This window comes from Pholcus phalangioides, unplaced genomic scaffold (genome assembly GCF_987345545.1).
Source record: "Pholcus phalangioides strain wild (caught in Gottingen) unplaced genomic scaffold, Ppha-v1.0 ptg000008l_1, whole genome shotgun sequence".
NCBI classification, from domain to species: Eukaryota; Metazoa; Arthropoda; class Arachnida; order Araneae; family Pholcidae; genus Pholcus; species Pholcus phalangioides.
In genome coordinates, this window is record NW_028301601.1 from 4,067,314 (window position 1) to 4,093,968 (window position 26,655).

Here is a 26,655-nt window from a genome sequence, read left to right on the forward strand (position 1 = left end):
CACTGTAAGTGCCAAAAAAACCCCGCAAACGCTGTTTTTCACGTTGTTTGCATCAAGTACGTAATTATGTTCGTGAATTACTTGGTTATGGGGGCACATCAGCCTTATCAGAAATGCATTTCAAGGACCAGTACCTTTAGCTTCCATATTTTAGTGCCTACGCCCAAGATAGTGGACGCAAGGTGAACTTTCATCACGATTTGCGTTACGGTAATCGAATTTGTGATTAAAAAATTCTTCCTTTAGAAAGAGCATTTCTACGAATACGAGGAAGTAGCCGAAACGTTATCGGATTTCTGAATGCCAATCTGCAATATGAAGCCAAGATTGCTTCTTGGCCTTTGCGTCAACTACTTTAATTACGCCACATGGAAGCCCATATTATAAGAAACACTTGGTATAAAAAAACTTTACCTTTAATTATTTTTAAACAGTAATAGTTTTTTAAAATCAAATGATTATTATATACAAAAAGTTTGAATGAAATTTTTCAAATCAAACACAAAATGGATAACAAAGATAACTGTCAGAAAAATTTTCTGATAGATATCACACAATGAAGAATATACCTATAGAGGGAACTAACGAAATACGTCTGATCATGCAACAATTCCTATAAAATACGTCAAGGAAAGAAATAAAACACACCAGCTCGTTATATTACCGACAAATATCGTATTTACAGACCATATTTTTGAAACAGGAAATAACACTTTTCAGCATGGAGGCTGTGACAACAATAGTGACGAAAATTCCGAGAGTCACACGATTCTTGTGGATAGATTAAATCACTGTGAAACAATTTATGCGATCTTTCATAAGCGTTTGATTCGATGATTGACGAAGAAGAAAATGTCGAACACAATCTGGACCTTCGCGTAGCAACTCAAAGCGTGAAAACCCTGTCGGTCCTTGGTTCGACTCTCAGGAAGACCTCCTTCGGTTGAAGCAGCCCCTGGTTGAAATAGTAATCCGGAGGCACCTATTGATTAAAAACAAAAATAAGAGAATATGAAACATAATAATAGTAGTCTTTATACCAGTGATTTTTGACCTTTTTCCATTCATGCGACAAGGTCGTTCAGCAGAAATGGCGCTTGCAGACATGATGGAAGAGGTTAAGACGCAAAGAAATCGAGGTAATGACGTAGCCATCATATCCCTGGATATAGAAGGGGCGTTCGATAACCTCAGATACTCGTCTATACGCCGCCGTCTAGCAATAGCGCCCATACCACAACAGCTCAAGGTAATTTTATCGGATCTTTTGTACCACCGTCGAGCGGTGTTGGTCACGGATGCGGGAAAAGCTGTGAAAGAGCTTCAAAAGGGTGCACCTCAGGGCTCATGTTCCGGCCCCTTGTTATGGAATCTTGTTCTGGATGAGTTGTTGAAAATTAATTGGCCCTCAAACGTCAAAGTTCAGGCTTATGCTGATGACCTTTTGGTAATTGCATCTGCCCCTACTGTCAAAGGATCAGGTGATCTAGCAGAAGAAGCCCTTAGAACAGTGTCAAATTGGCTGCACATGCATAAGCTCACTCTCTCTATCGCTAAGACAAAATTCTTGTGGATATCAAAAAAAAAGACCTCCCACCATCTGGTTCCAAGGGAAAACCATCAAGAAAACGGACGTGCTATGTTATTTAGGCGTTTTTATCGATAAGCAACTTAGCTGGGACGATCACATCAAAGAACAGAAGAGAAAGGCGTCACGTGTTCTTCAGAAGATGCGCCTGATGGCTGGACCACAGTGGGGACTGACACGGGCTCTGAGGAGATCCCTCTACTTGACAGTGGTTGAGCCTATGATAGCTTATGGAGCTTCAATATGGCATTCTCCCAAGGTCCAGATGTTCAGACGGCTCGATTCTATACAAAGACCCTTCCTTCTATATATCTCTGGTGCGTATAGAACTACACCTACGAATGCTCTTCAGGTGATCTTGGGGCTCCCGCCATTATCTCTCAAGATAGAATTCCTGGCACGAGTCACACGTCTTCTAAAGCTTCACAAGCCATGTCCATTGTTAGAGGAAACATTAGTCCCGGACGCCTTCGAGCAAAAAACTATAGGCTGGACCTCGCATCCTGCAGAATCTCTGCAGGCCAATCAAGTATTCCTAGAATCTTCGGAGGATGATACACCTGAGGAGAAATCCGTCGTATATTATACGGATGGCTCTAAACTGGAATCAGGTACAGGAGCTGCCTGTATAAAAACCGTGGGAACGGAGATCGTGCGTAAATGGGCTGCTAAACTAAAAGAAAATAATTCAGTATATCAAGCTGAGATGCTCGCTATATTTACAGCAGCTCTGGATGCAGCTACAAACAGGAGGCAGACTGTAATAAGATCGGATAGCCGTTCAAGTCTCCAGGCCATTCTAAACCCGCTCTCTGAAAACGCAATGGCGAGAAAGATAAGGAGTATACTTGTATCTCACCCATCAATACGCATCTCCTGGGTAAAAGCCCACAACGGCCAGTGGGGAAACGAGCTTGCGGATGCGGCGGCCAAAGAAGCGACCAATACCGGAGTCTTTTACGACGAACTCTTATACCCAGCTTCTCACGCAAAATCACTCCTCTGGAGGGACATGATAGCAAATTGGCAATTGCATTGGGATATGCCGGAGGCGTCAGGAAGATCAACTCACGAAGTTATAAAGAAAGTAGATACTAGGAGCAGGGGCTGGTCACGAGAGCTCATCTTATTTGTCACCGGTCATGGGCCTTTCCCAGCAACCTTACGTCGCTTTAAAGTGATTGCCAGCGATAAATGCTCTTGTCTTGAGCCTGGCACGCCCCTGCACTACGCCACATGCTGTCCAGAAACGATGCCCTTTCACTTCTGTTCGCCGGCTGCCCATTTACACAGACCATGGATGCTTGGCATACTACGTCGAGGAGAATCAAAGGAAAAGATAAGAACAATGGTGAAATTCCTTGAGGAACATCCCGAGAAGATAAGGGATCCGTCTCCTCCAGCTCCTGCAACTCCGGTACCAGCGCCGGTAAGGAGATCGCCGCGTCTTCACCCTGACAGTGCGCTGGTGGCACTGTTTGCGAGCGAGGAGCAGGATGAATCCCAAACCTAATTAATGACGTCTCGGAGAAATTAGACTGACTGTATTGAACTGCCGGAGTGCAATGAGATGCTCTGCCCTTCTTGCCATTTGATTCAATCCTTGATCACTCAAATTTCTGATTGCGCCTTTTGCGATACGATTTTTATACAACTTTCCATGACTATTTATTATCCGTGCCCGTTGCACTTTACTTTAACTTGATTAATTTGATTCTTCGATTTACATAATTTTTGATTTCCTTTCACTATATGTAATCTTTGACGAATCAATAAATTTTGGTTTTACCGGAGATGCCCTGTTCCCCCCCTCGGGGGGGGGGGGCAAAATGCTTGCGTTGCTTCTTGCGACAGAGCCTGGGTGTCTCGCGGTTTCTCCAGTTCTCCAGTTCCATTCATGCTCCTCCTCCCACTTTTTGAGCCATATTTTCTTCTCGAGGCTCGGCGGCCTTATCCAAGGCCCTCCTCCTTCATCCAGGAGCGGGGGCTGTACCCTTTCCACTTATTGAATGTATTTTTGCTTCCCCATTTCATGTCTCCCACGCATATTGATGTTTCGGGGGGGGGGAGCTAAACATCAATAATTAAGCCAGTTAATTAATAATCAACTTCCAGCTAATTAATCATTGATTAGCTGGAAGTAAAAGCGTATACATATTCAACATTACTCTCGAGAATCATACCACCAGAAATCATAATGAGGATCCCCAGGTCATTCCTGGATTAGTCGACCGTCGTGAGATAGGTTAGTTTTACCCTACTGTGGGGTAACATTGCCCATGCGTGTAGCGTAGGGCTTCGGCTTGGAATTTCCGTCATGCTATGCCAAGCGCTGAGGGCTATAGATCTGTATCTTTATCATAAAGGCCCACGACGGACATTAAGGGAGTGGCACCTCTCGAATACGGCCTCCTTGCTCGACTCGGGGATTTATCCATCACCTCGTAGAGATAGATCTATCTCTAGGAGGTGATGATTTATCCCGTTTCGCCCAGCAAAGTATCAAAATGGGCTGGAATGCAGCGTCAAATTTACGAAAGTGACCTGCATACTCTGAGGGGGTGGGGCAAGGGGGTGCATCATTGAGATTCATGGATTGCCCACTGTGTTAAGATGACCCTAGTTTTATATGCAACTTTGTTAGATTCTGAAAATTTTCACACTTTCCCCATCGCATTTCACTGAATAGCTATATTTTTTTCACACCTGCATCTTTCTTCACAACTCTGCGTGGCCCACTTAACCACCTTCTATGGCTCCCTCCCACTTGATTTCCAGTTGTCCTTGACTCCCCCCCCCCCTCTCGTCCTTGAATATCCCAGGAACGCATATGGTTCCAGGTTGAGATCAACCGGTCTTTACAAACTAGATATGGAGACCACTAAAGAGACGTCATTTCACGTGTCTTACTTTAGTCTGCGTACATCGCTTGAACCGGAATTGGCTGACGATGTAAGCTGTGCATTCCTTGATGTCAAACTGAGCAAATCTCATGCCAATGCAGTTACGAGGACCGGCACTGAATGGGATGTACGTGTACGGTTCACGAGACGCCTTGGCTTCCGGAGAGAACCTATTGAAAAATAAAAGAACGTCAATATAAAAATCTGCAATTAAATATTTCAATTATTTCTGTTCCTGAATAACGTAGATTCTTACCTTTCTGGATCGAACTTATCTGGATCTGGGAAATATTCCGGTATACGATGTAATGCGTAAATAGGAATATTTATTATCATGCCCTTTGGTACCGTGATTCCTGTGTCGCCAAGTTTGTAGTCGGCTTCCGCTCGTCTTTCAGTACTGAAAATTACAAAAATGTCACCAAATGGTTGACTTTTCTACACCATTTTTTTCTACTCAAATTTATTTTTGGTTGTAGGAAAAAATTAGGCGGACGTTCTTGATTGCCCAATCTTGCGAAAATTAGCGATAAAATTATGAAGTTATCCACAAAACACGGGCTATATGGCCACCCTAAACGTACAAGTTTCTGGCCCAGACAGATATAGAAATATGTACCGCATATCTGGCCCGCAGACTGAAAAATTTGTGCGCATTTTTGTTGTAAATACGTTTATTCAACATCAGTCATAACTTGTACAACACAATAATATTATCTCCATTAGAGAAGCTCTAATTCTAGGAATTTTTTGGGAATACGCTATGAAAACAGAAGCAAGAGACGAAAAATGTGTTGTTATAACCGAATTCGTGACGTTCCAATCGACATTATAAGCGATGTTAAATAGCATCATCATCATCATCATTATTTATGGGAATCAGCCCAGACGGTAAATTTCTGACGTTACGGCCGAGGTATCGTTATAACAGAGATTGTTGTACATGACGTTTGACTATATTCTGATGTTTCATACTTACCGTGTGGCGATGGGGTACATCCGCAAAACTTCGGAGACGACCATGTCCAAGTATGTCATGTTTTGTATGGCTTCGTAAGGCAACTCTTCCTGAAAAGGAAATGTGCGAGTCAAATCAAATCATTCCCGAAGGTACAATGGTAAAAATGTGAGATAATGGTTTATTTATGATCCTTCGTTATGTAGGTGAGGTCTTCAACACATGGTTCGCGGGCCACGTGTGGCCCTCGAAGCTTTTTGTAGTGGTCCGGCGACGAAAAGGCTTGCATAGTCACAAAATTAAAAGAAATGCTGAAGTATAAAAGATCTCAATGAATTATTTAAGAAATAATTAATTTCAAATTTATTTTTAGAAAAAATAGAAATAATGATATAATTTCATAACTGATAAGAAATAATTACATCGTTGATGTAAAATAATTTGAGAATTAATGAAAGAAATAACTTGAGAATTAACAAGCGAAATAATTTCAGAGTTAATGACAGGAATAATTACATGATTGATGATAAATAATTTAGGAATTAATGATAAATATTTTCAGAATTGAGAAATAATTGATTATGAGAAATAATTTTAAAATTTATGAGAAATAATTTCAGAAATAATAACAAAATTTAATGACTGATGAGAGATAATTTCAAAATTGATGAGAAATAGTTTCAAAATTGATGAGAAATAGTTTCAAAATTATTGAGATTTATACCCAAGGGTCGTTGGTAAACATGATAAATCGTACTAAATCCATCACAATCGCCGGTTATTATGCATAATAACCATTTCGTATTGGTAAATATGATAAATCGGTTCCATTGCTGTGATAAAATTTATTATTTAGATGCTCGAATTAGATTTAACGAATTTTTCCGAATGTCCCAGAAATAACTTCTATTTGACGAATAATGAAATAGGACCTTGATATAACGAAGTCCTATTTAACAAATTTTACGATATTCCCCTGATGTAACGAACCTTTAGTTGGCAAATTCTTCGATTTAAATGAACTTTTTTAATCATGAAATTACGATTTTAATCGTTAAAGCATGAAATTAATTAAATGAGAATTCGTTATATCGGGTTCAACAATATTTATAAAACGTACTACTAGATTCATTTAAAATTTTTTCCATATTTATCAATTTCACCAATTACCCTTGGTTATTTACTATGCATAATCATCAATAAAAAGATACATATCAAGTATTTATCAAAATTACCAGAAGCTTGGGTATTATGCCTAAGATGAATAATCATCAGTAAAAGTAATAATTTCTTTATAGCATTTATCAAACGTGCGAGACGATTGGTGAATATGCGTAATGACTGGTGATTACGCAAAATGACCGATTTATCATATTTACCATACATATACGTATGCTACTGCCCAAGTCCGAAGTGCGGCGAATTCGCAAATTGGCCAGGAGTTTTGGTCAAAGTCCGATTTTCAGAAATGATTCGCGCTTTGGCCGGCCAATTCAAGACGTGGCCGGATGTATTGTATTTGCTGCCAGTGATGGCCGTCTCAATGTAATTTAATATCCAATAAATCTCCGGAGACACCCCAATTGCTATGGGAGAATGTGCTTAAATCACCCTGTGTGATATATAAAGCCTGGGTACAGGGTCAGAGAGTACAGGTACAATACAGAGTTTACAGTTGTTAAGTATAACAATCAGTTCGCGCGTAGATATATAAAGTGTAATGCTATACTACCTACTTACCTACTAATCAGACACGACCCAGGCTCTGTCCCTCTCGGGATATAAGCCTTTTGACTGTAATGCTATACTCACACCGTATTTTTCGAACGTCTCGTCAACTTCTTTTATGAGTTTTTCTTGGACGTCAGGGTTCAGGGCGAGGAGGTACGTCAAGAACGACAGCGTTGAGGACGAGGTCTCGTACCCAACGAGGAAAAACATGACACAGTTCGCTACTAGCTCATCGTGGGTCAATTCTGAAATAAAATAAACGTGTACATCATAAACTGGCCATTTCATGGGGAAAGTGTTTTTGACAAATTCTGTCGGTATGAAAGATTCGGAGCAGGACGTTTGGACGCCGGACAATCGGTCGGATCATGGCCACACTCATACACAAGTTTAGCAACAAACTTTATAAATGGGCGTGGACGTATTCTGCAACTTCGAAAAGTTGAGCAACAAGTCGCAGAACACGTCCACACTCATATGCAAGTTGAGCGACAAACTTTGCATATGAGTGTGGATGGACGTGTTCCGCAACTTTGAAAAGTGGAGCAACAAGTCGCAGAACTCGTCCACACTCATATACAAAGTCCAGCAACACGTGTTACGCAACAAAATAACTGGTTTTCTTGTAATCCATCTCGGGTAGAAAACTTGCAACATGTTGCGCAACATTTCGTGGAGTTGACGTGGCACAGACCCGTTTGACGCCCTATTTTTTATCCATTTACTGAATTTAATCGGAATTCGTTTTCCTGGAGTTGCCGTGAACCACAGGTTGAGAACTGCACTATACAGTCGAAGACCAGAAGGAGTTCTTCAACCTTCATTTAATCGCGAGCACTGTCTTTACCCCCATCACTAAAAGATCACCTTTACGACAAATTTGACATATAAATGCATGGAATCAGGATCATTTCAATCCTTGAATGCAATTTGAAGAAGGTGTTTAACTGGAAAGTTGATCAAGTACTCGCGAGCACAAAATTGGATGCGAGCATCGAGCACTCTGGATGCTTCAGGGAGCACCATGGTGCTCGCGAACAACAGATTGAAGATGCCTGCGGTAGACTCTCAATTATCCACGCAGTTGACTGGCTCGGCCATGTATCTGGCCATGTATGTCGACAACAGCATAAATCTAGCTGTGCAGAGTTTGGACGGTCTTGATAGGACACCCTGTATATACAGTCGAATCCCATGATAGCGAACTCTAACAGACCGGAGAAATCACTTCATTAAAATGAAATTTCGTTGTAAAGGAATTCCATGTTTTTGCATTGTTCTTATGTAAACTTATCGGAAGGATTAGAAAGGTGTTCGTTAAAACGAGAATTTCGTTATAACGATATTCGTTAAAACGGGATTCGACTACATATAACAATATGTTCAATAACGTTCCTGAAGTTGCCGTGAACCACAGGTTGAGAACTGCACTATACAGTCGAAGACCAGAAGAGGCAGGAAAAAAAAGCAGTGACAAGTTGGTCACCAGTGGTCATAATCAACAATCACGCTAAATTGTCTTCGTAGGAAGTCATTGAAGGATCGGAAAAGGTGTCAAAACATCAAGGGGCCCATGGACCCTCGAACTCGTAGGAAGACATCATTATCCGGTTAAATTCCAGTGCATTTAGTCGAAATGGACCCTCTTTACACAGGGGCGTTCCGAAAATCCTCTGGTGTTTGTTCCACTACAATTCACCATTTTAGTATCAGAAAGAAATACCTTTGGTTTTTCCAGTTGATGGCTTTACGTGGGTTTCGGTGTCTCCGTCATCGTTGTCCAATTCCGTTTCATCGTCTGGTGTCGAATCCATCATCAACTGGATGAAGTCGTTTCTTTTCTGAAAATTGAGATAGAAAATTCGAAATTCAATGTTGCATAAATTAAAAGTAGTTACAGCTTTACACGCATAACGTGAAAATTAAGATATTACCCGTTTTGATTTTAAAAAATGGCAGATATTCTCTTCTGTCATTCACAAACTTTTAAATTAAATTCTGGTGTCCCGCTATTGAGATTATGAATCTGTATGAACCTGGTTATTATGCCTATGAGTAATCAATGTACTTTAGTGTTCAATAGAATACGAGGGAACTTCGTTTCGTGCTTAATACATAAGATAAATAAATCTTTGAATATATTTTACTGTATATTTTTCAAGTAGCTTTATGAATTCGCTGAATTTCACTCACTTCGCCAGTCCTTTTCCTTTGCTTTATGATTCTCAGGGTGACTTCTCTGAAGAAATCAGTTTGCTTCGGATCTAAGAAAGGTATCTTGAACAGCTTTTGCAGTCCGGGAAACAAAACTTCATATGAAAATAAAAACTGATGTTAGACAGCATACATAGTGTCTCCGAAGAAAAACCTGGAATTTTTTATATTAAGAAATGAAACATTTTTTATACAGTACAGGCTGTTTAAATTGTTTGCACAGCGGACATTATTTCTGCAACCGTTGACTTGCAAGTCAAACATACTTTCAATTACGAATATTTTTCAAATGAGACGTAATCATTCGAATTGTACTAAATTTTCCCAAGGGTGTGTACTATAAAATGGGGTGAGATTATGTCACTCTGAGGCTGTAGAGGGCCGCCCTTACCAGACGTGGGGCCTGGTGGGAAATTAATAACAGGACCGCTTATGGATTCGATTTTTTTTCTTCTGCGAGAGAGGGAGAATCGGAAATTTAGAAAATGTGGAAATCATGAAAATTCGGAATAAATGGGGAAAAAAAATTCCAGGGTCGATCGAAATCCAGAAACAGAATAAAAGCGAGAAATAGTTCTAGCGTTTATCAAAACCAGAATGAATGCAAGAAATAGTTCCAGCGTCCATCGAAATTCCAGAACACCGATGGAAATTTTCAGAATAAGCGAAAGAAATGATTTTAGAATTCGTGAAAATTTAGAAAAAATGAAAGAAACAGTTTTTCAGAATTGATGAAAACTCAGAATTTATTTTAAAAAAAACCCCAATTCCCAGATATATAATTGCAATTTAAAATTTATGAAAGAAACAATTTCATAATTATGTCCATTTAGATGAAAATGCATAATCCTAAAGTTGGTGAAAATTCAGAATTTATGAAAGAAATTATTGTTACCGTAAGTGCGGGGGGCCCTCCAAAACGCGGGCCCCGCTGCGACCGCACATCCCTAACGGCGGCTCTGAATGTACCATCCTCGGATTTAGACAGGTCGCCCTCTAGTGTGTGACTTGTTATTAAAACTACTAGTTTTCTCGATCACTAGGAGGTAGCGGTTATGATGGTAAAACTCTAATAGCTTTTGATAACAAGTCATGAGAGAGTGCTTGATTGCTGAATCCCAAATTGGCCTATTCTCATCAAAGTAGCTTAATCTTCCCCCATTTTACGGTATTACGTAAAATTAACTTTTCCCTGTATGCCAAAACTTCCCAATCAGTGAAATGTAAACGCGGCTCTGAGAAACCATTAACAAAAAAAAATTCATATTTTTAAATGCAATAATAACGGAGATATTTGGCTCTGAGGCTTTGAGGCTTTTATCGCCAATGATTTAGGGCAGCGGTTCTCAACCTGTTTTGATCCACGGAGCCCTTTCCGGTATGTAATTTCTATGGCGGAACCTCGGAGCCTATTTTTATTTATTCATCAAAGTTTCTGACTTATTTTTATTATTCAAAAATATTAATAATAATTATTTTTTTCAATTTTTTTTTTATTTTCCTCGAGCGGCCGTGGAGCCCTTGGGAGTTCACACGGAGCCTCCGGTTGAGCACCGGTTGAGAACCGCTGTTTTAGGGTATGGTTCACAAATTATAAAACGTAAATCAAATTCAAAATTGTCAAAATTCTGTAACTGTCATAGTACAGTAATCGCCATAAAATGAATTTGATATTGATTGTGAATAAAAAAGAAATGGTTCAGTTCATTCCGTCTGTGCACAGTCCCTAAACATGGCAACTTTAGAGCCAATGAATATTTCCCAACGTATTATGTAATACTCGTAATACATGCCAAGCCTATCTCCAAAGGGCGGAGATAGACTTGGAAGTCTGGGTGGGGGGGGGGGCACGGTAATTAATTCTGGGGGGTACGATGATGATGATGATGATGATGATGTCAATTTATATTAGATCAGTCAAATTTAACTTTGACGCTGGGGGGGAGGGGCACCACCCCCCTATATCCCCGCCCATGTTGCCAACACAGTGATAAGTAGCAAAAAACATACTGATCTTATATATTTGATGTCTCGCGATAAATATTGCAATATTAATGCAGATATTTGACACTGAAGTTTTTAGCATTTATCCCATTGATTGATGGGCGTGGATTCACGAAAGAAATGTGAAGAAAAATGTAATCATTATTTATTGTGAATAAAAGAGTAAAACTGTTGGTTTATTCTTTATTTTGTGGTCTCTAAAAGTTGCAATTTTTGAGACAATGGAAACTTGTCAACGCAGTGATAAATTGCCGTAACATAGTGTGATTCGTATTTAATATCTCGATAAATATCGCATTTAAAATTATGAAATTTATTACAGACGCCTTTTCAGACTGGAATCTACGTTTTATCAAACGGGATCTAAAAAGCAATGGAGTGCAGTGCCATCTGTAGATGAAGATCCGAACTATTTTTTCTGTAAAAATAAACTCTCCGTGGAGAATAACTTTTTCGCAAACCTTATTTAAAAATACACAAATTCTTCCAATTTTTAGGAATTTATGAGACACCCTTCGCTCACCCGGTATTGGCGAGAAATTCGGATGATCCATATTTCACGAATGGGCGATAAATATGGTAACCTTGTTTTAACCTAACCGTACGTTAGAAAAAGGGAAAGAAGGTGAAGGAAAAAAAGTAGAAGAAAAGGAAGAAAAAAAAACAAATGAAAAAAAGGAAAACAGTAAATAGATAAGTACAGTATAGTTAAGAAAGAGGGGTAGAGATAAAAGAATAGGTATGCAAAGTAGATTTCTCTTTTCACCTTCACCATACCTGTTCTCTTTCGGTACGCATATACATAGTAGAAGGATACATCATACGTCGGAAAGAAAATCACTAATATAATTGTATAGAAACAAAAGAAAGGTAAAAAAGAAAAAAAAATCAAAATCTTAGCTGTAAAATTAGCGTTACAACAAAGCCTCGCAATGACGAAGAGAGAGGAAAGAAAACAGAGAGAGGTGGTCAGCTGTCTTACCCAGAAGGATGAACCTCCAAGGCATATCGGAATTGAAGGCTTCTTTTGCGTGCACCACGAATGGATTGGACGGTTCGTTGTGAGAATCGATTTTCGTGGCGAAAGCTGCGCTTGCGATCACGTCCATCGCGAAAGCTCCGAACATCCTAAGGGAGAACGGAATATGGTCATCCCCGTATCACATTCATCATAACTATTGCTGGAATGGCTTACGATTTGATTGAAAGCATGCACACAATCAAGACTTACTTTTTCATGTCCACCACACCATCATTTTTAGCAGCATCAGAGAAGTTTTTGGAGGTGGTTTTAACTGAATCCAAGATGATTGGTAGCACCTAAATGACACGTAGGGAGACATGATACGTCATTATTGGGCACACAATATTTGTAAATAATGATGTATATATTACAGGGTCATGGATTAGAACAAGGTTGCTCAACCTTTAACAGAGTGCGAGCCGCTTCATTCATGTGAAAACGTGTCGCGGGCCACTTTGGTAATCTAAACACCACCGCAGTTCACTTATTTGATTTGTAAATGGGCCCCAGGCCCCTAAAGTAATCTGTAAATATGCTGCGGGTCACATAAGTGATCACATAAGTAGTAAATGCATCGCCAGCTGCTTGAGCGATCCGTAACTATGCCGAGGATAACTTGAGTGATGTTGAACTGCAACAAGGGTCGCTCAAGTTCTCTGTAACTATGTCGTGGATTGCTCAAGTGCTCCGAAAATACGCCACGGGCCAATTAAGTGGTCTGTAAGCATGCCGCGGGTCAATTAAGTGGTCTGTAAGCATGCCGCGGGTCAATTAAGTGACCTGTAAATATGCCACGGCTCAGTAAAGTGACCTGGGAACTCTGCTATGGGTAACATAAATGATGTGGAGCTTCACCGAAGGCCACTTGAGTCATCTTTAGTCGCAGGTCCTTTAAGTGATCTTTAAACACGTCGCAGGTTCTTTAAGTGATCTTTAAATATATCGCAGGTTCTTTAAGTGATCTTTAAATACGTCGCAGGTTCTTGAAGTGATCTGGAAATGTGCTGCGGGCCACTTGATTAATGTGGAACTGTAACGCGGGTCACTAAAGTCAACTGTAAATGTGCCACTAAGATTATATTTAAAAAATTAGGTTTGAGGTTGCGGGACACATCAGATGACTCTGAGGGCCGCATTACGCTCGCAAGTCATTGGTTGAGCATGTATTGATTAGAATAATATATCACCTTCTTGATTTTACCGGTGGTGAAGACTGGACTTAACAGAGAACGAACCCTCTTCCATTTCTCTCCTTGGACGAAGAAGAGCATGTGATCTATATCGCCTGAACCTGTGGTGATATCCTGAAAGCGGAAAGGAACTACTATAAATGAATTATACTGGTATATACCGCGCAGGCATAATGTTCACGCAATGATTAAGAGCATTTTGAGCAGTCGCTCTCTGCTACATCCATCGTGTACACATTCCTCTGAGGAGTTTCGAAATGGTGCATGCCGGGAAGTGTATTTTGAGTGTATGTATGAGGTCTTAACGTATTTATGTTGTTAGATTTATGCATGTCTGGTATTCTGCTAGTGGGAAAATGCTAGTGTAGAAAATGGGGAAAATATATTACCTTGATTTTCGTAATTTTTTTTTCAAACATTCATCAAAGGTACCACTAATACTTAACCGTACAATGCCACTCATAAAAATTCCTCTGTGGAGTTTAAGCAGGGTGTGGAGCATGGTGGGCCCCGTGCCTCTCTCCCGCAAGCCAATTAAAATTTTATGTTTTTTTAAAAATTCATCAAAAAAAAATGAGAATATCGAAAGAAAATACATTTTATATGCTATTTCAATCGACTTCTCTTAATTCAAATGCTTTTTCATCAAGGGCGTAGCGGGCCCCCCCCCCAAAATGTGAGAAAATGACCGAAAAAAGGAAAAAAGATGGCCAAATCCATTGTTCTGTCACTTTGGTCCCCCCCCCGAAATGAAAGTGGTTCCCCCCCGAACGAAATTTCTGGCTACGCCCCTGTTTTTCATGGTTGGCAACTCAAAATTACTCTGGCAGAAATGTCTTGCATCCCCCCCTACAACTTTTTTGTGCCCCCCCCCACAGGTCAATCGTGCATAGCCCCTATCCATAACTTTTAATTTATAGGGTTATCAGTTTTTGGCTCAAAAACGTAAGTAGTAGTGTTTTGTGCGTTTCTGGAGTGGTCCGGTTGTTTGTTGGTACGTTTCTGGATTGGAAAAAAAACCGGACCACTCCAGAAACGCCCAAAACACTACTACTAAAGTACGAGCACCTCCAGCTGACAATATTTTATTTAGATCAGACTTGGACATTCAGCTGCTCATTGCCAACTGGCATCCAGTAAGTGTAATTCTGATCGTGTCTTTTTGCGGTGTTTTCCAAGTTCGAGGAGGAAATTCGAGCAGGTGCGGTTAAGTAGTAGCAGCTGTAGATGGGAACGCTTACGAGGTGCACGCGCGGTTAAGTAGTAGGGCAGCTGTAATGTGGAATGCCTACGAGGTGCATGTACGGTTGAGTAGAAGTGATTGCAATTGTGAATGTGTACGAGGCGCATGTATACGGTTAAATATTAATACTAGTAGTGCTTATTACCACAATCAAGCGAAAAATCAAGCTATTCGAAAGTTAGTCATTCTATAGATTCGAGACACCAAGAGAGCCTTAAACGCCATCGGATTGAACTGTCTTACAGATTGTTGCTGTCAGGTCTTACCCTCGGTCCGGTGAAATTGCTGAAGTCTTTGACGAGTATGTTTCTGATCAGAGATGCATCGGTGACATTCAGAACAGGTGTCGATGATTCGAAGTAGCTGCACGTCATAGATTAGGATTGTAACATACAAAAAAAAAAAAAAAAACAAATTAATTTCAGTTTATTTTACACCATGGTAAGCTATAATCGTGTGGTAATTTATTTCCCTCAAGCTGCATTGCAGGTATCAGTCTGTGCTGATTTATGGCTTTCTGAATGGCAACATTTACGTCGAAGTTAAGGCCGTAGTGAGTGGGACGGACTTAGGGTCTGTAAGACCAGTCGAGGCTCAGGCTCTGTCCCTTGAGGGATATAAGCCTTTTACCCCGAGGTGTTGGACCACGCTGGAGACAGCTGACTGCACCGGGCCGAAGGGTCTGGGTTCCAAGCCCCCCGGTCCGACGCCTCCAGTCTTCGATCCGTATGATTTGAGCTCCAGGCCGTGAGGACTGGTCTCCCTACCTCCATCGTCCAGAGCAAGCCGCAGCCCCCCACCCCGGGGTAAGTCCAGGAGGAGCCCTCAAACCCAGTAGACGCCGAAGCCGCCCCCCGGAGACCCGACCCCAAAAAGCACCGGGAAAATTCGGAAAGTTTTATTTACATTTCGACAATTTACAAAATTTACAATAACAATATTGAGTATCTGTATGCTTTTAACCGCAAGCGACGCGACAGTTGCCCTGAGTGGGCGCGGTTTTCACATTTATTGAGCTGCCGTCAGTCGCGTGCCTTCCGGACGCAACTAATTTTCCGCGAGTGTCTTTGTTTTTGTTGGTATTGGGTCGTTGTTCCTACGCCTGTTGTGTGGGCAGCCAGGATGTTGGACCACTGCTGACTCGGCTGGTTGGCTCGAGTGAGTCCTCGGTTGTCTATGTAGCCAGCCCAGGTGCTGGACCATTGCTGTCTTGGCTGATTGGCTCGGGTGAGCCCTTGGTTGTCTGTGTGGCCAGGCCAGGAGCTGGACTACTGCTGTCTCCGCTGGTGGTTCGGGTGAGTCCTCAGTTGTCTGGACACTTAGAGTGCTCCCCCCCCCCCGAAATGTGAGAAAATGATGACCGAAAAAGGGGGGAAAAGGTGGCCAAATCTATTGTTCTATCATTTTGGACCCCCACGAAATGAAAGTGGCCCCCCCCCCGAACGAAGTTTCCATGCCTACGAGCCTGATCGAAGCAATTTGTCAAATACCGTGAAAAATTAGCGTGAATACAGTGCACACATCAAGCTGTTGTTTTCTTTTCATTCATCATAGGTATACTAAGATTAAAAAAATAATAATCAGTGTTTCAAGACGAGCGAGCATAGTCTAATTTAAAAGTTTAGGCACAATATATGAAAATTTGATTTTCTGTAAAATCAACGGAATCACACGAAATAAAAAAATTCAGACTTACAGAAGCAAACAATCACAGAACCCTTCAAACTAATTTCGGATTAAAATTGGTCTCAGAATTAATCAAATTATATATATATATATATATATATATAGTCAGTAATTAAATATTTTTTTCTATTATAAAAAACATTTTCAGAACTAATTAAAATTGGTAATTAATTAAAGAAATAATTTCAGAGTAAATAAAAGTCTTCAATTGTTTTTGTCCCTGTTCAACTCGGGGAATTGACCTCTTGACCTCTCCTCATTGACTACCTTCTATTAAGATGTCACTAAACTAAATCAGTTGCTGGCCCGCGGGCTTCGTGGGGAAGTTTCAACGTGGCCCGCGCCGTGTCCGAAATGTTGAAGACCTCTGCACTAGAGCATTATGGAAATTGAAATATTTCCAGCTAGCTGATACCCGGCGACGTTGCCCGCCACGTAAAAAATTTAAAAACTTATTAATTATTTCTTAAACAAAAAAATTTCTGCATCAAGTAAGAAAAAATTGCTCTTATTTTTAAATATTTCAATTAAAAACTTGAGGCAATCGCTTCTGGATACACGATATTTTTTGTTTTCCTATCACGTGTGCAGGTGTACAAATTTTTGGGATTGCCAACACGCGAACAGGCGACGAAAAGCTGTCCGTGAGAAATACAGGGCTCAAGAAGGTTGATACGTGACACTGCTAACGACTGGCCTTGCGCTTTGTTGATTGTCATGGCAAAAGCTAAACGAATCGGGAACTGTAATCGCTTGAAAGCGAATGGCATTTCTTCAGTGATAATTGGGGTACGTGGAATGAAGACGTCTTCTCCTCCAGCACATCCAGTTAGAATCGTTGCTTCAATCATGTAAGTGTGCAATTTCTTCACGCAGAGTCTGTTGCCATTGCAGAGTATCGGTGTCTCCAAATTTCTTAAAAGCATTATAGGTGCTCCGACTTTGAGGGTCAAGTTGTATGGTGACATAACCGGGATATCAAATGAGTTCAGAACTTCTGCAGGATACAGAACTGTTAGCGCTGAGTCTGTGACAGTGTCAACCGATTTTAAGATGTGGAGTCTCCTGGAATATTTTCTTCGTTGGTCTTGTTCACACTGTCATTTTTCGGTGCCAGAATCGCTCTCTCACAAAGCCACTCACGGTTTCGGTGATTTTGTTGAATGTTTGGGAAGACTTTGTCTGCAAGTTCTTGAACTGAATTTAACAACTGGCAAAATCCATTTGGGAACGTAATGAGTCCAGTGCTTGGGTCTCTACGGGAATTCGTCCATTGCCAAGTTTCATCAACTGATGTGAAAATGATACCAGTGCTGAGTCATTTTTCAGTTGAACTCGCATGTTAGTGGATAATGATAATTTTTTAACTTCGTGCCCAGAGTGTTGATGATTTGAGGCAAGCATTGAGTTCATCAGCTGACATTAAACATTTTTATTCCCTGTTTTGTCGTCGTAGTTGTTGTTCTATGTTGTTAGCGACGTCATACGTCCAGCTTGTGCAGCGAATATTATTCAAACGCCTTTTAAGCATTTTTTAAATTGAAACTATACCTCTACGATGGGCGGTTGATGAGATAAAAGCTAGCCTATATGCAGGATACCCTGTATATAGGCTAGCAGAAATACCCGGCGCTGTTCCCGGGTTTTCTTCAATTACTGGGAGGATTGAAAAAGTTACAAACCGTTATAAAGGAATAAACTCTTATAATAACAGAATTAAAAGTGTGACAAACCATTGTAAAGGCATATATACACGTCTGAAACGCATCGTTGGAAACTACGGTAACCAAAGTAAATGTTCCGAAAGTAATTGTTGAGTCCCCAAAACCATTGTTGCCCGACAGTTTTTCGCCCACTTCGGGCATTTTCCCAGCTCTGACGAACTTTTAAAGTAGCCTACGGTTCAATCCCGGTCCTGTTTGGTATATATGCAAAATCTGGCGACGATCGGCCTAAAACTGTAGATTTGTATAAAGAACAGACATACATACAGACAGACAGACAGACATACTTTCGCATTTATATATAAGATAACGGTGGAATCGTAGCGTTCACTAATTGATTGCCCCTTTCCTATTGTCGTGTGGCTATTATTTTGCATCAACTAGGAGTATTAGGAGCGACCTCTCACAGAAGCAACCAGTGAATTTAAATTTACCGAAATAGCAATCATTTGAGTTCGATTATGAGCACAACATTCTGTTCATGAACAGCTTTGAATGGAATGTCATAAAATATAACTTCCGCCATTAATTGCAAAACCAATTTGAAAAAAAAACAACAACAATCTGATATTAATTTAGGAAGCGCAAGAAAACTCACCCGAAAACTTTTCCGTATTTCAAGACTCTCTCCAGTTCCACTTCATGACCTCTCTGGAATCCAATGAATCATTGCTTTGGTAAAGCTTTGACAACATTTACACACACGCACAAAGAGACCGCGTAAAAGAATTCCCCTTACCGAACTTAGAAGCTCTTTCATCGAACCTATTATAGGTGTCGCTGGAACGTAGGGGACGCCTTGTTTTTTCCAGTATTCGTAAGGCTTGACAAAGTATCTGCGGGAGAAAAATTTCATTAAATTGCGTAAAAATCGTGGGCTGAAAAAACCCAATTCTCTCTCTCTAAATGTCAGGTTGTATTTTCTACACGAAGGTAGAGAAATCTCATATTTTATCTTAAATGTTTTCCATCCCCAGAGCCGCCCTTAAGGGTGTGCGGCAGATCCCACATTTACGGAATAGAAAAGACAAGAAAAAGTGTATCAAATACATCTTTTGTAGTAAATAAGGTTCCTGAGCTTCACAACTATGGAATTCTGGATTCTGTTTTTCATAAATTCCGAATTTTTCATCGATTCTGGAATTCTGAATTTTCAACTGGAATAATTATTTGTAACATTTGCCCAAATCTGACGAACTTTTAAAGTAGCTTATCGTTTAATTCGGGTACCGTTTGGTATTTGGGCAAAATTTGGTGAAGATAAGTTTAAAATTATAGATTGTTTAGCGCGCACGCACGCACACATGGCAGGTACTTTACTGGTGAACCGTTGATCCTAGAGGCATACTTCCAATTAGAAAAAAATTTCAAATAACATGTAGTACTCAGATATGCCATTCATGTGTTTCAAAGGGTTGCATAGTTATTAAAATAAAGAAAACTTAAACTTTTTATACAGTCCCCGTTTGTCTCGAAACTCAATTAGAAAGTTATTGTCACTCACTGTCTTCCATGATGCCAAGAAAAAAGAAAAAAAATTCCACGAACTTTAAAATTCTTTTTGCCATGGGGGGAGGGGAAATTTCACTGAAATATTCGAATTCGAAAAACAGAGGGAATTCAGGAGAAAACAGCTCTAAATGCAGAAGTACCGTTTCACCTACATTTAACGCTGTTTTTTTTTTCTAAATTTCCTCCGTTTTTGGAATATCTCAGTAAATATTGCACTTAGGAACGTGGGATTATTTTAGTTGGCATCAGGAGAGACAGGGCAACAACTTTCTAATTTGGTTTTGAGGCGAACGGAAACAGTATAAAAAGTTAATTTTTTTATTTTAATAACTAAACAACCCCTTGAAACATGAGCGACATATCTGAGTACTAAACGTTATTAGGAAACTTTTTGTAATTGGAAGTATGCTTCTAGGATCAACGGTTCGCCAGTAAAATACCATACCCCCCCCCCCCCGTTTGCTACGCACCCTGTATATAGATATCAGCGTCTTACACACACAGACTCACTGAAAAACTGAAGTCGACCCAATTAAAACGTCAATATAAAATAACATTTTGCAGTTTTTTGATACAAAAATATATTTTGAGAACAAATAAATGACAGAGAAAAACTCATTTCGCGATTTATAATTACTAAAATTTAGTTTTATGTTGCGCATCATTCCAAAAAGTGAGAATTTGTCCTAAAATTGTGATCACAAACATCACAAAGTATTCCAATTTTTGATTTTAAATACTGTCGTTAGATGGCAGACATGATTTTTGAAGTTGAAAACAAAATTACACGCTGAGAAATGCCTTTCTTTCCGCGACGAATCATTATAAAAACTTTTCCGCTCCACGGTAATTTTATGCGCACGAGGGCTGATTAGACTGGGACCTACAATGCGAGTAACTTACCCCTGCCCAGTGAATATGATTCGCCATGTGGGGGTTCCCCGGAGAGTGGAAGCTACAATATGCGACACCCACGAGACCAGACCTTTTGTCCCTTAAACAGAGGTGTCTTTTATTCAGAGGGGGTGAATGAATTATTATTCATAGAGAAGAATATCCGTCCCTTAAATACAGGTTCCTCCTAAATGAAGTTTGGCTCAGTGGGCTCGACTGATCTCCAATAATTTACACACCCGACTTGAAATAATAACTTACACGAAATAACTTTATATAGTAGTGTCGTGTACGTGTTTGAAAAAAAAGTACATGCCCGGGCATGTTGGGAAATAATTTTGTCCAGCACTGCTATATATCTGTATTAGAGCATTTTGGCATAAAAACGTCCTGTAAACATGGGGGGGGGGGGCATTCCCAACATCTTTCTTCCAGTCTTCGGGTTATTCTTTTCTATACAGTCGTTCTCAACCTTCAAGTTCCTCCCCTAAATGCGTTAGGTGGGGGTGCGCGTACTCTTAGAAATTCATAGAAGATAAGTGTATTCTTCGAAGTACGTGGGCTGCTTGCGTGCCCTTATTAAATGCGTAAGGAATGTGCGTTGAGAAATGCGAAGTGCGTCTAGACATTCGTAAAAAGTGTGCGTCTGGAAAAGCGTAAAAAGTGCGCGCCTAGAAATGCGTAAGAAGTGTACGTCTAGAGATACCTAAGAAGTGCGCGTCTGTGAATGCGTTAGGAGAGTGCGTCTAGAAATTCATTGAGGGTGAACATATCCCTCTAAGCAGGGGTGTGAGAGGATCTTTGGAAAGGGTACAACGAATACCTTCCGGAGAATTTTCAGTTACTAAACTTCAAAAAAACCTTTTAAACTAACAGAAATTGGTTAAGATAGCACATAAAGGTATTTTCCTTCGATTATATTGATTATTTAAAAATATTTTTAATTTTCGATCGTCTGGGAGGGCCAAGGTCTCCCCCATCCCATCCTCTAAGCAGGAGGATGGCTTGTAAGCGACGTGCGTCTAGAACATGTTTTTTAAACCCAGGGGTCCGTGAGATTGATTGAGAGGAAAAAATTCAACTAACTAAATTTTTTCATACACCGAAGGAAATTAAGTGTATTTGTAATTTCATCGAGGAATTTTCAGCTTCGCCATTTCCCTTCAGTATGCAGCTGGGTACTGTCATTTCTCAATGCTGTCAGCTTCTTGTTTTTGCTCGCTATGTGCATGTTGGAGCCATCAAAAAAGAATTCTTATTTTGTGAGCATCTTCCGGAAACTACAAAGGCTATCGATGTTTCCGAAATGATAAAAACATTTTTTTGACAGACAAAATTTCGATTGGAAACTCCTACCCTCACTCCTACTATATGGTCTAACTCTGTCTGGGGTTCTGACTACCTTTCAACCCTTTACCCTATAATCAGCCTCCATAAGGGAATAATTAGAATTATCACAAATAATTTTACTACACCGTCAATACAACTTCATCAACATCTTGGAATACTTGCGTTACGTCAATTATATTTCTATAAATCTATTCTCCTCATATTCAAAAAGGTTAATTCTCCTTACCTTTAAATACATCTCGATCTTCAAATAGACTAAATACACTCATGTCCATAAATTAAGGATAATTCAGAATCGCACGGAAATCGAAATCTAAAGTAAAAATTTCACCTGTAGAATTATCACACACATCTTCAAGAATGATATGCAAATTTCAGGAAGCCACCAGATGATGCCGATAGTACGTCACAATGACGAGAGTGTAAGCGGGGGGGGGGGGGTATATAAGGAATGGTGGCAAAGAAGTAAAATTGTTCACAAGAGTTCTGTAAGGCGCTCAGTGCCATAAGCGAATAGTTATGACACAGAGGACGCATGTGGATGATTTTTTACGTGGTAGAATTATCGGCCGCCTGGAATGTGGGCGTACTCAGATGGAAGTATCCGAGGAACTTGGAATTGCCCAAAGTGTCGTCTCTAGGCTTTGGCAACGATTCCAAGATAACGGAAATGTCAGAAGACATTACAGTACAGGTCGCCCCCGAGTTACAACGCCGAATGAAGACCGGTATTTGGCAGTAACTGCCAAAAGACGGAGCACAGCATCCGACCTGTCTCGTCAGCTATCTGCAGCCACGGGTACCACAGTTTCAAGACAAACCGTGTACAGACGTTTGGGAGATATTGGTCTATATGCTCTCAGGCCTGTCAGATGTGTTCCGCTCACGGCAACTCACTGTCGGCAGCGATTAGCCTGGAGTAGAGAACATGCAATGTGGACATCGTCACAGTGGGGTTGTGTGATGTTTTCCGACGAGTCCAGGTTTAGCTTGCAGTCTGATTCACGTCAGACTTTTATATGGAGAACGCCAGGTACCCGTTACCACCAAGACAACATCATTGAACGACACCGTTACGGTGGTGCAGCATTGCTCGTTTGGGGTGGAATTATACTGGGTTCCAGAACAGATCTGCATGTTCAAACCGGAACCATGAAAGTCCAAATTTATCGGGACATCATTCTGGAACAACATGTACGTTTGTTGAGGGGTGCCATGGGCGCAGAATTTGTGTTTATGGATGACAACGCCCATCCTCACCGAGCAAACATCGTAAACGAATGCCTTGAATCTGAGGATATAACCCGTATGGAATGGCCAGCATTCTCACCTGACTTGAATCCGATGGAGCATGCGTGGGACATGCTTATCCGACGAGTTGCAGCCCGTCAACCACCTCCTACATGTGTACCGGAACTTCGTAGAGCATTGCTTGCTGAGTGGAGTGATCTTCCCCAAAATCAGATCGATAATTTGATACTCAGCATGCCTAGGCGTTGTACGGACTGTATTTCATCGCATGGAAGACATACAATGCATTAACCATCATACCAACCATGTAATAGTAAGCTTTTGTAAAGGAGATATTTTTTACAATTGCTCCAGGGAGCAAAAATCGTAGTTTTTATGAATGGTATCATACATACACCATCGTTTTTGTTCTTTATCTTTTGTTTAACAAATGGGCTTTATGAATAAGTAACGTTTGTTTTGTTTCTGAACCTTTATTTTCCGGAGCTGGCATTATCCTTTATTTATGGACATGAGTGTAATATGTATTCACTTCCATTACCTCATAAAACACACTTTTGAAGAAACATTTTACTTATCTTATCCCAAAATTCTACAATACATTACCACCAGGAATCACTCACAATACTAATTTATAAGTATCATCCTTTGAAAAGGTGTCCAGCAATACATGTTCTCACTTGATGGTATAGAAAATTTGTTTTAATGTTTATCTGTTGCTCATGAAATTCTTAAATAACGTAACAGTTTAATCTGATTACATGCTGCATCTAGATGTTTTTGCTTTTGATTCCCCAACATACAAAAAACAATGGATATTTTCATATACCCGGCCCTTGCGATTCTGCTTCAGGTCAACGTTATACTATAAAAGTTTTGTGAAAGATGTTTTATCAAACTTTTATACTGTAATGCCGGCTTAAAACAAGTTTTACTGTGCACTTCAAAGGTGTCGGAGAAGAAACACACACTCGTTGCATGACTGCTTCGTAGTTTTTATTTTATTACATTTTATGCGTTTAAAAGTGCTTTTCGGGGAGGGAGTCCGTGATCTTCTCTCTACTGGCACAAGGGGTCCGTGGAACTAAAAAGGTTAAGAACCCCCGGTCTAGAAAGTCATCGAAAGCAAACGCCTTCCTTCAAGTTCGTGGGAGGCTAGCGTACTCTTAAAAATGTGTTAGATTTTGTAAAGTTTTATCACTTCATTTTTCTCAAATTACTAATTAAATCAGGGTTGTACAACCCCTGGGCAGCGGAGCAAATGCGGCCAGTCAAGGGATTCAATCCGGCCTGCGAAAGTTGTTCCGGTACTAAAGGATCAGTAGTAAAAGGGTGACCACATATTGTCTTCGAAAAAAAAGTTACGGGAAATCGAGCTCCGCATACGGGTCGTCGCCAAAGAAAAAAATAATTGTCATAAGTAAAGTTGTCAATTATATTCAAAAATATTATCAAATATTTAGTTGTTGTTTATAACTAAAAATTCCAAAAGTAATGTTTGTAGCCAAAAATTGTCAAAAGTAAGTATAGTTGCCAAATATTGCTAAAATTGCTGAAAAATTATCAATGGTAGCAAAAAAAAAAAGAATTTCTGCAACCCACAATTGATCAAAATTCAATTAAAAATGCAAATAAAAAAATAGTTTTACAAAATATGTGAAATAAATATATCTATGTGACTATATGACTATAATCAATTATGACAATTAGAGTTATAATTAGTATAATTTACGATCACAATGTTTCATTTCAGTGAAAAATAAAAATTCAAGTAAGATTCGTTTAAAATTGGGAATAAAAGTGCATTTTATAGAAAAAAGTTGGAACGGTTAAAATTATGGGAATGTCCCGTAAAATAGGGTCATATGGTCACCCAATATATTCCCGTTTCTTTCCCGTGAGCGGCAGAAATACCATATATCTGGTCTGAGGACATAAAAGGCTGCGCACCCTTGAATTAAGCTATCATTCAAATAAGCTTATTTAATTTATTCCATTAAGCCTATCGGTTGCATTCGAGCTAATGTAACGAATACGCTTATTGGTTGTTTCTTCTCCGGCTAAGTTGTTTGTAAACATTATGAAAAGTTCGGTAAAATTTCCTTTGCAAAACTTGAAAAAGAAAGCAACCAATAAGCTTATCGGTTACATTCCAGCGATTGCAACCAATGGGTTTAGGCCGGAATTACACTATAAAATGTGTATGAACGTTCTTTTATAAACTTGAAAAATGTAACCATTAAACGTATGTTACATTAGAGCGAATGCAACCAATAGGCAGGCCTATTGGTTCTTTTTTTTAAGTTTTGTAAAATATATTTTATCAAACTTTTATAGTGTAATCCCGGCGTTATATTGGTTGTTTTTTTCCCAGTCAAGTTCTTTGTAAACATTACACCGTGAATGTTTGATAAAAGTTATTTTAAAAAACATGCAAAAAACCAACCAATAAGCCCATTGGTTACATTTGAGGAAATGTAATCAACACGCTTATTGGTTGAATTTTTCAAGTATTATATATTAATTTTGATAAAACTTTTATAGTGTAATCCCGTCCTTAAAGATAAAATGTGTGAATTTACATTTCTCAAATATCAATCATTGCCAAGTTTACAAATAATAATTGTCGATATCAACGATCACTCACCGATACAGGAGCCACACGAAAACGGAAACAAGGGCTAATGTCGTCCAAGAAAACAGCTCCATGACGGTTGTACTATTTTCTGATGCGTGCACTCAGAGTGAGAGATTGAGAGGGATCACGATCACTTTTCAATCAAACATGTCTATTTTTAAAAAAAGGGTTTTAAGATAACTTAAACATTGTCAGTATTGTTATCATTTTTATCTGAGATGTCACACTTTACAAAAAAAAATAGATATCAGTGAGTTATCAGAGAGAGAGAGAGAGAGAGAGAGTTAGGGCATACATTCACACTCTCGAAGCCGTCCTTCAGAGTATTTGAAGCCCGGATGAGAGATTCTAACAACTGCCGTAATTGATGGAGAGTGGGAAGTAGCAGGAGAAGAGCCTCCACACACACGTGGTGTATGTAATTCGATGGCGTAAGGTCCAAGGTTATTGATAATACGACGTTTGTATTCTTGATTTTGGCATTCGCCCAATATTCACAAGATCTGTGTGTGTGTATGTCAAGGCCGGTACACACTACTACGACGTGACGTGGTAACACGTCGGGTCGGACGACGCGTGATCGTATCAGACGTTATAACGCGTTTACACTAGTCTGATGTTTCGAGATGCACTACGCCATCAGTCGAAGTGAAGCCGTTATGCGTGTTGGTCGTCCTAGTGCACTATTATTGTTTTGAGAACTTAAATATAACTGTTGTGTTTTTCCATCTTTCGTGGATACGAG

The 26,655-nt window shown here is 39.8% G+C and overlaps 1 protein-coding gene across 2 annotated transcripts; it reads right to left on the reverse strand.

Annotated features, from left to right (window-relative positions):
- Nucleotides 1-401: 401 nt before the first annotated feature.
- LOC149083515 (cytochrome P450 3A24-like) lies at nt 402-26,317 on the reverse strand. 2 transcript variants are annotated; one of them, XM_089234032.1, is made up of 15 exons: nt 26,206-26,317; nt 25,920-26,061; nt 19,005-19,101; nt 18,864-18,916; nt 15,122-15,218; nt 13,610-13,726; nt 12,630-12,718; nt 12,381-12,526; nt 9,374-9,489; nt 8,904-9,021; nt 7,262-7,425; nt 5,471-5,559; nt 4,748-4,891; nt 4,499-4,661; nt 402-982 (listed from the first exon to the last, which is right to left on the reverse strand). In XM_089234032.1, exons 2-15 carry the CDS (start codon nt 25,979-25,981, stop codon nt 887-889), a joined length of 1,551 nt encoding a protein of 516 aa, XP_089090158.1. In that variant the 5' UTR covers nt 25,982-26,061; nt 26,206-26,317; the 3' UTR covers nt 402-886. The 2 variants fall into 2 exon arrangements, with proteins under 2 accessions (XP_089090158.1, XP_089090157.1); XM_089234031.1 differs by lacking the exon at nt 26,206-26,317 and having other exon boundaries at nt 25,920-26,103.
- Nucleotides 26,318-26,655: the final 338 nt, after the last annotated feature.

Excerpts from the sequence above, each read along its gene's own strand:
- LOC149083515 (XM_089234032.1), bottom strand. The coding sequence starts at position 25,981 with ATGGAGCTGTTTTCTTGGACGACATTAGCCCTTGTTTCCGTTTTCGTG. Across the intron at positions 15,219-18,863 it reads AAATACGGAAAAGTTTTCGG|CTACTTCGAATCATCGACAC; the intron begins GTGAGTTTTCTT and ends TATGACGTGCAG. Across the intron at positions 13,727-15,121 it reads GCAATTTCACCGGACCGAGG|GATATCACCACAGGTTCAGG; the intron begins GTAAGACCTGAC and ends TTCCGCTTTCAG.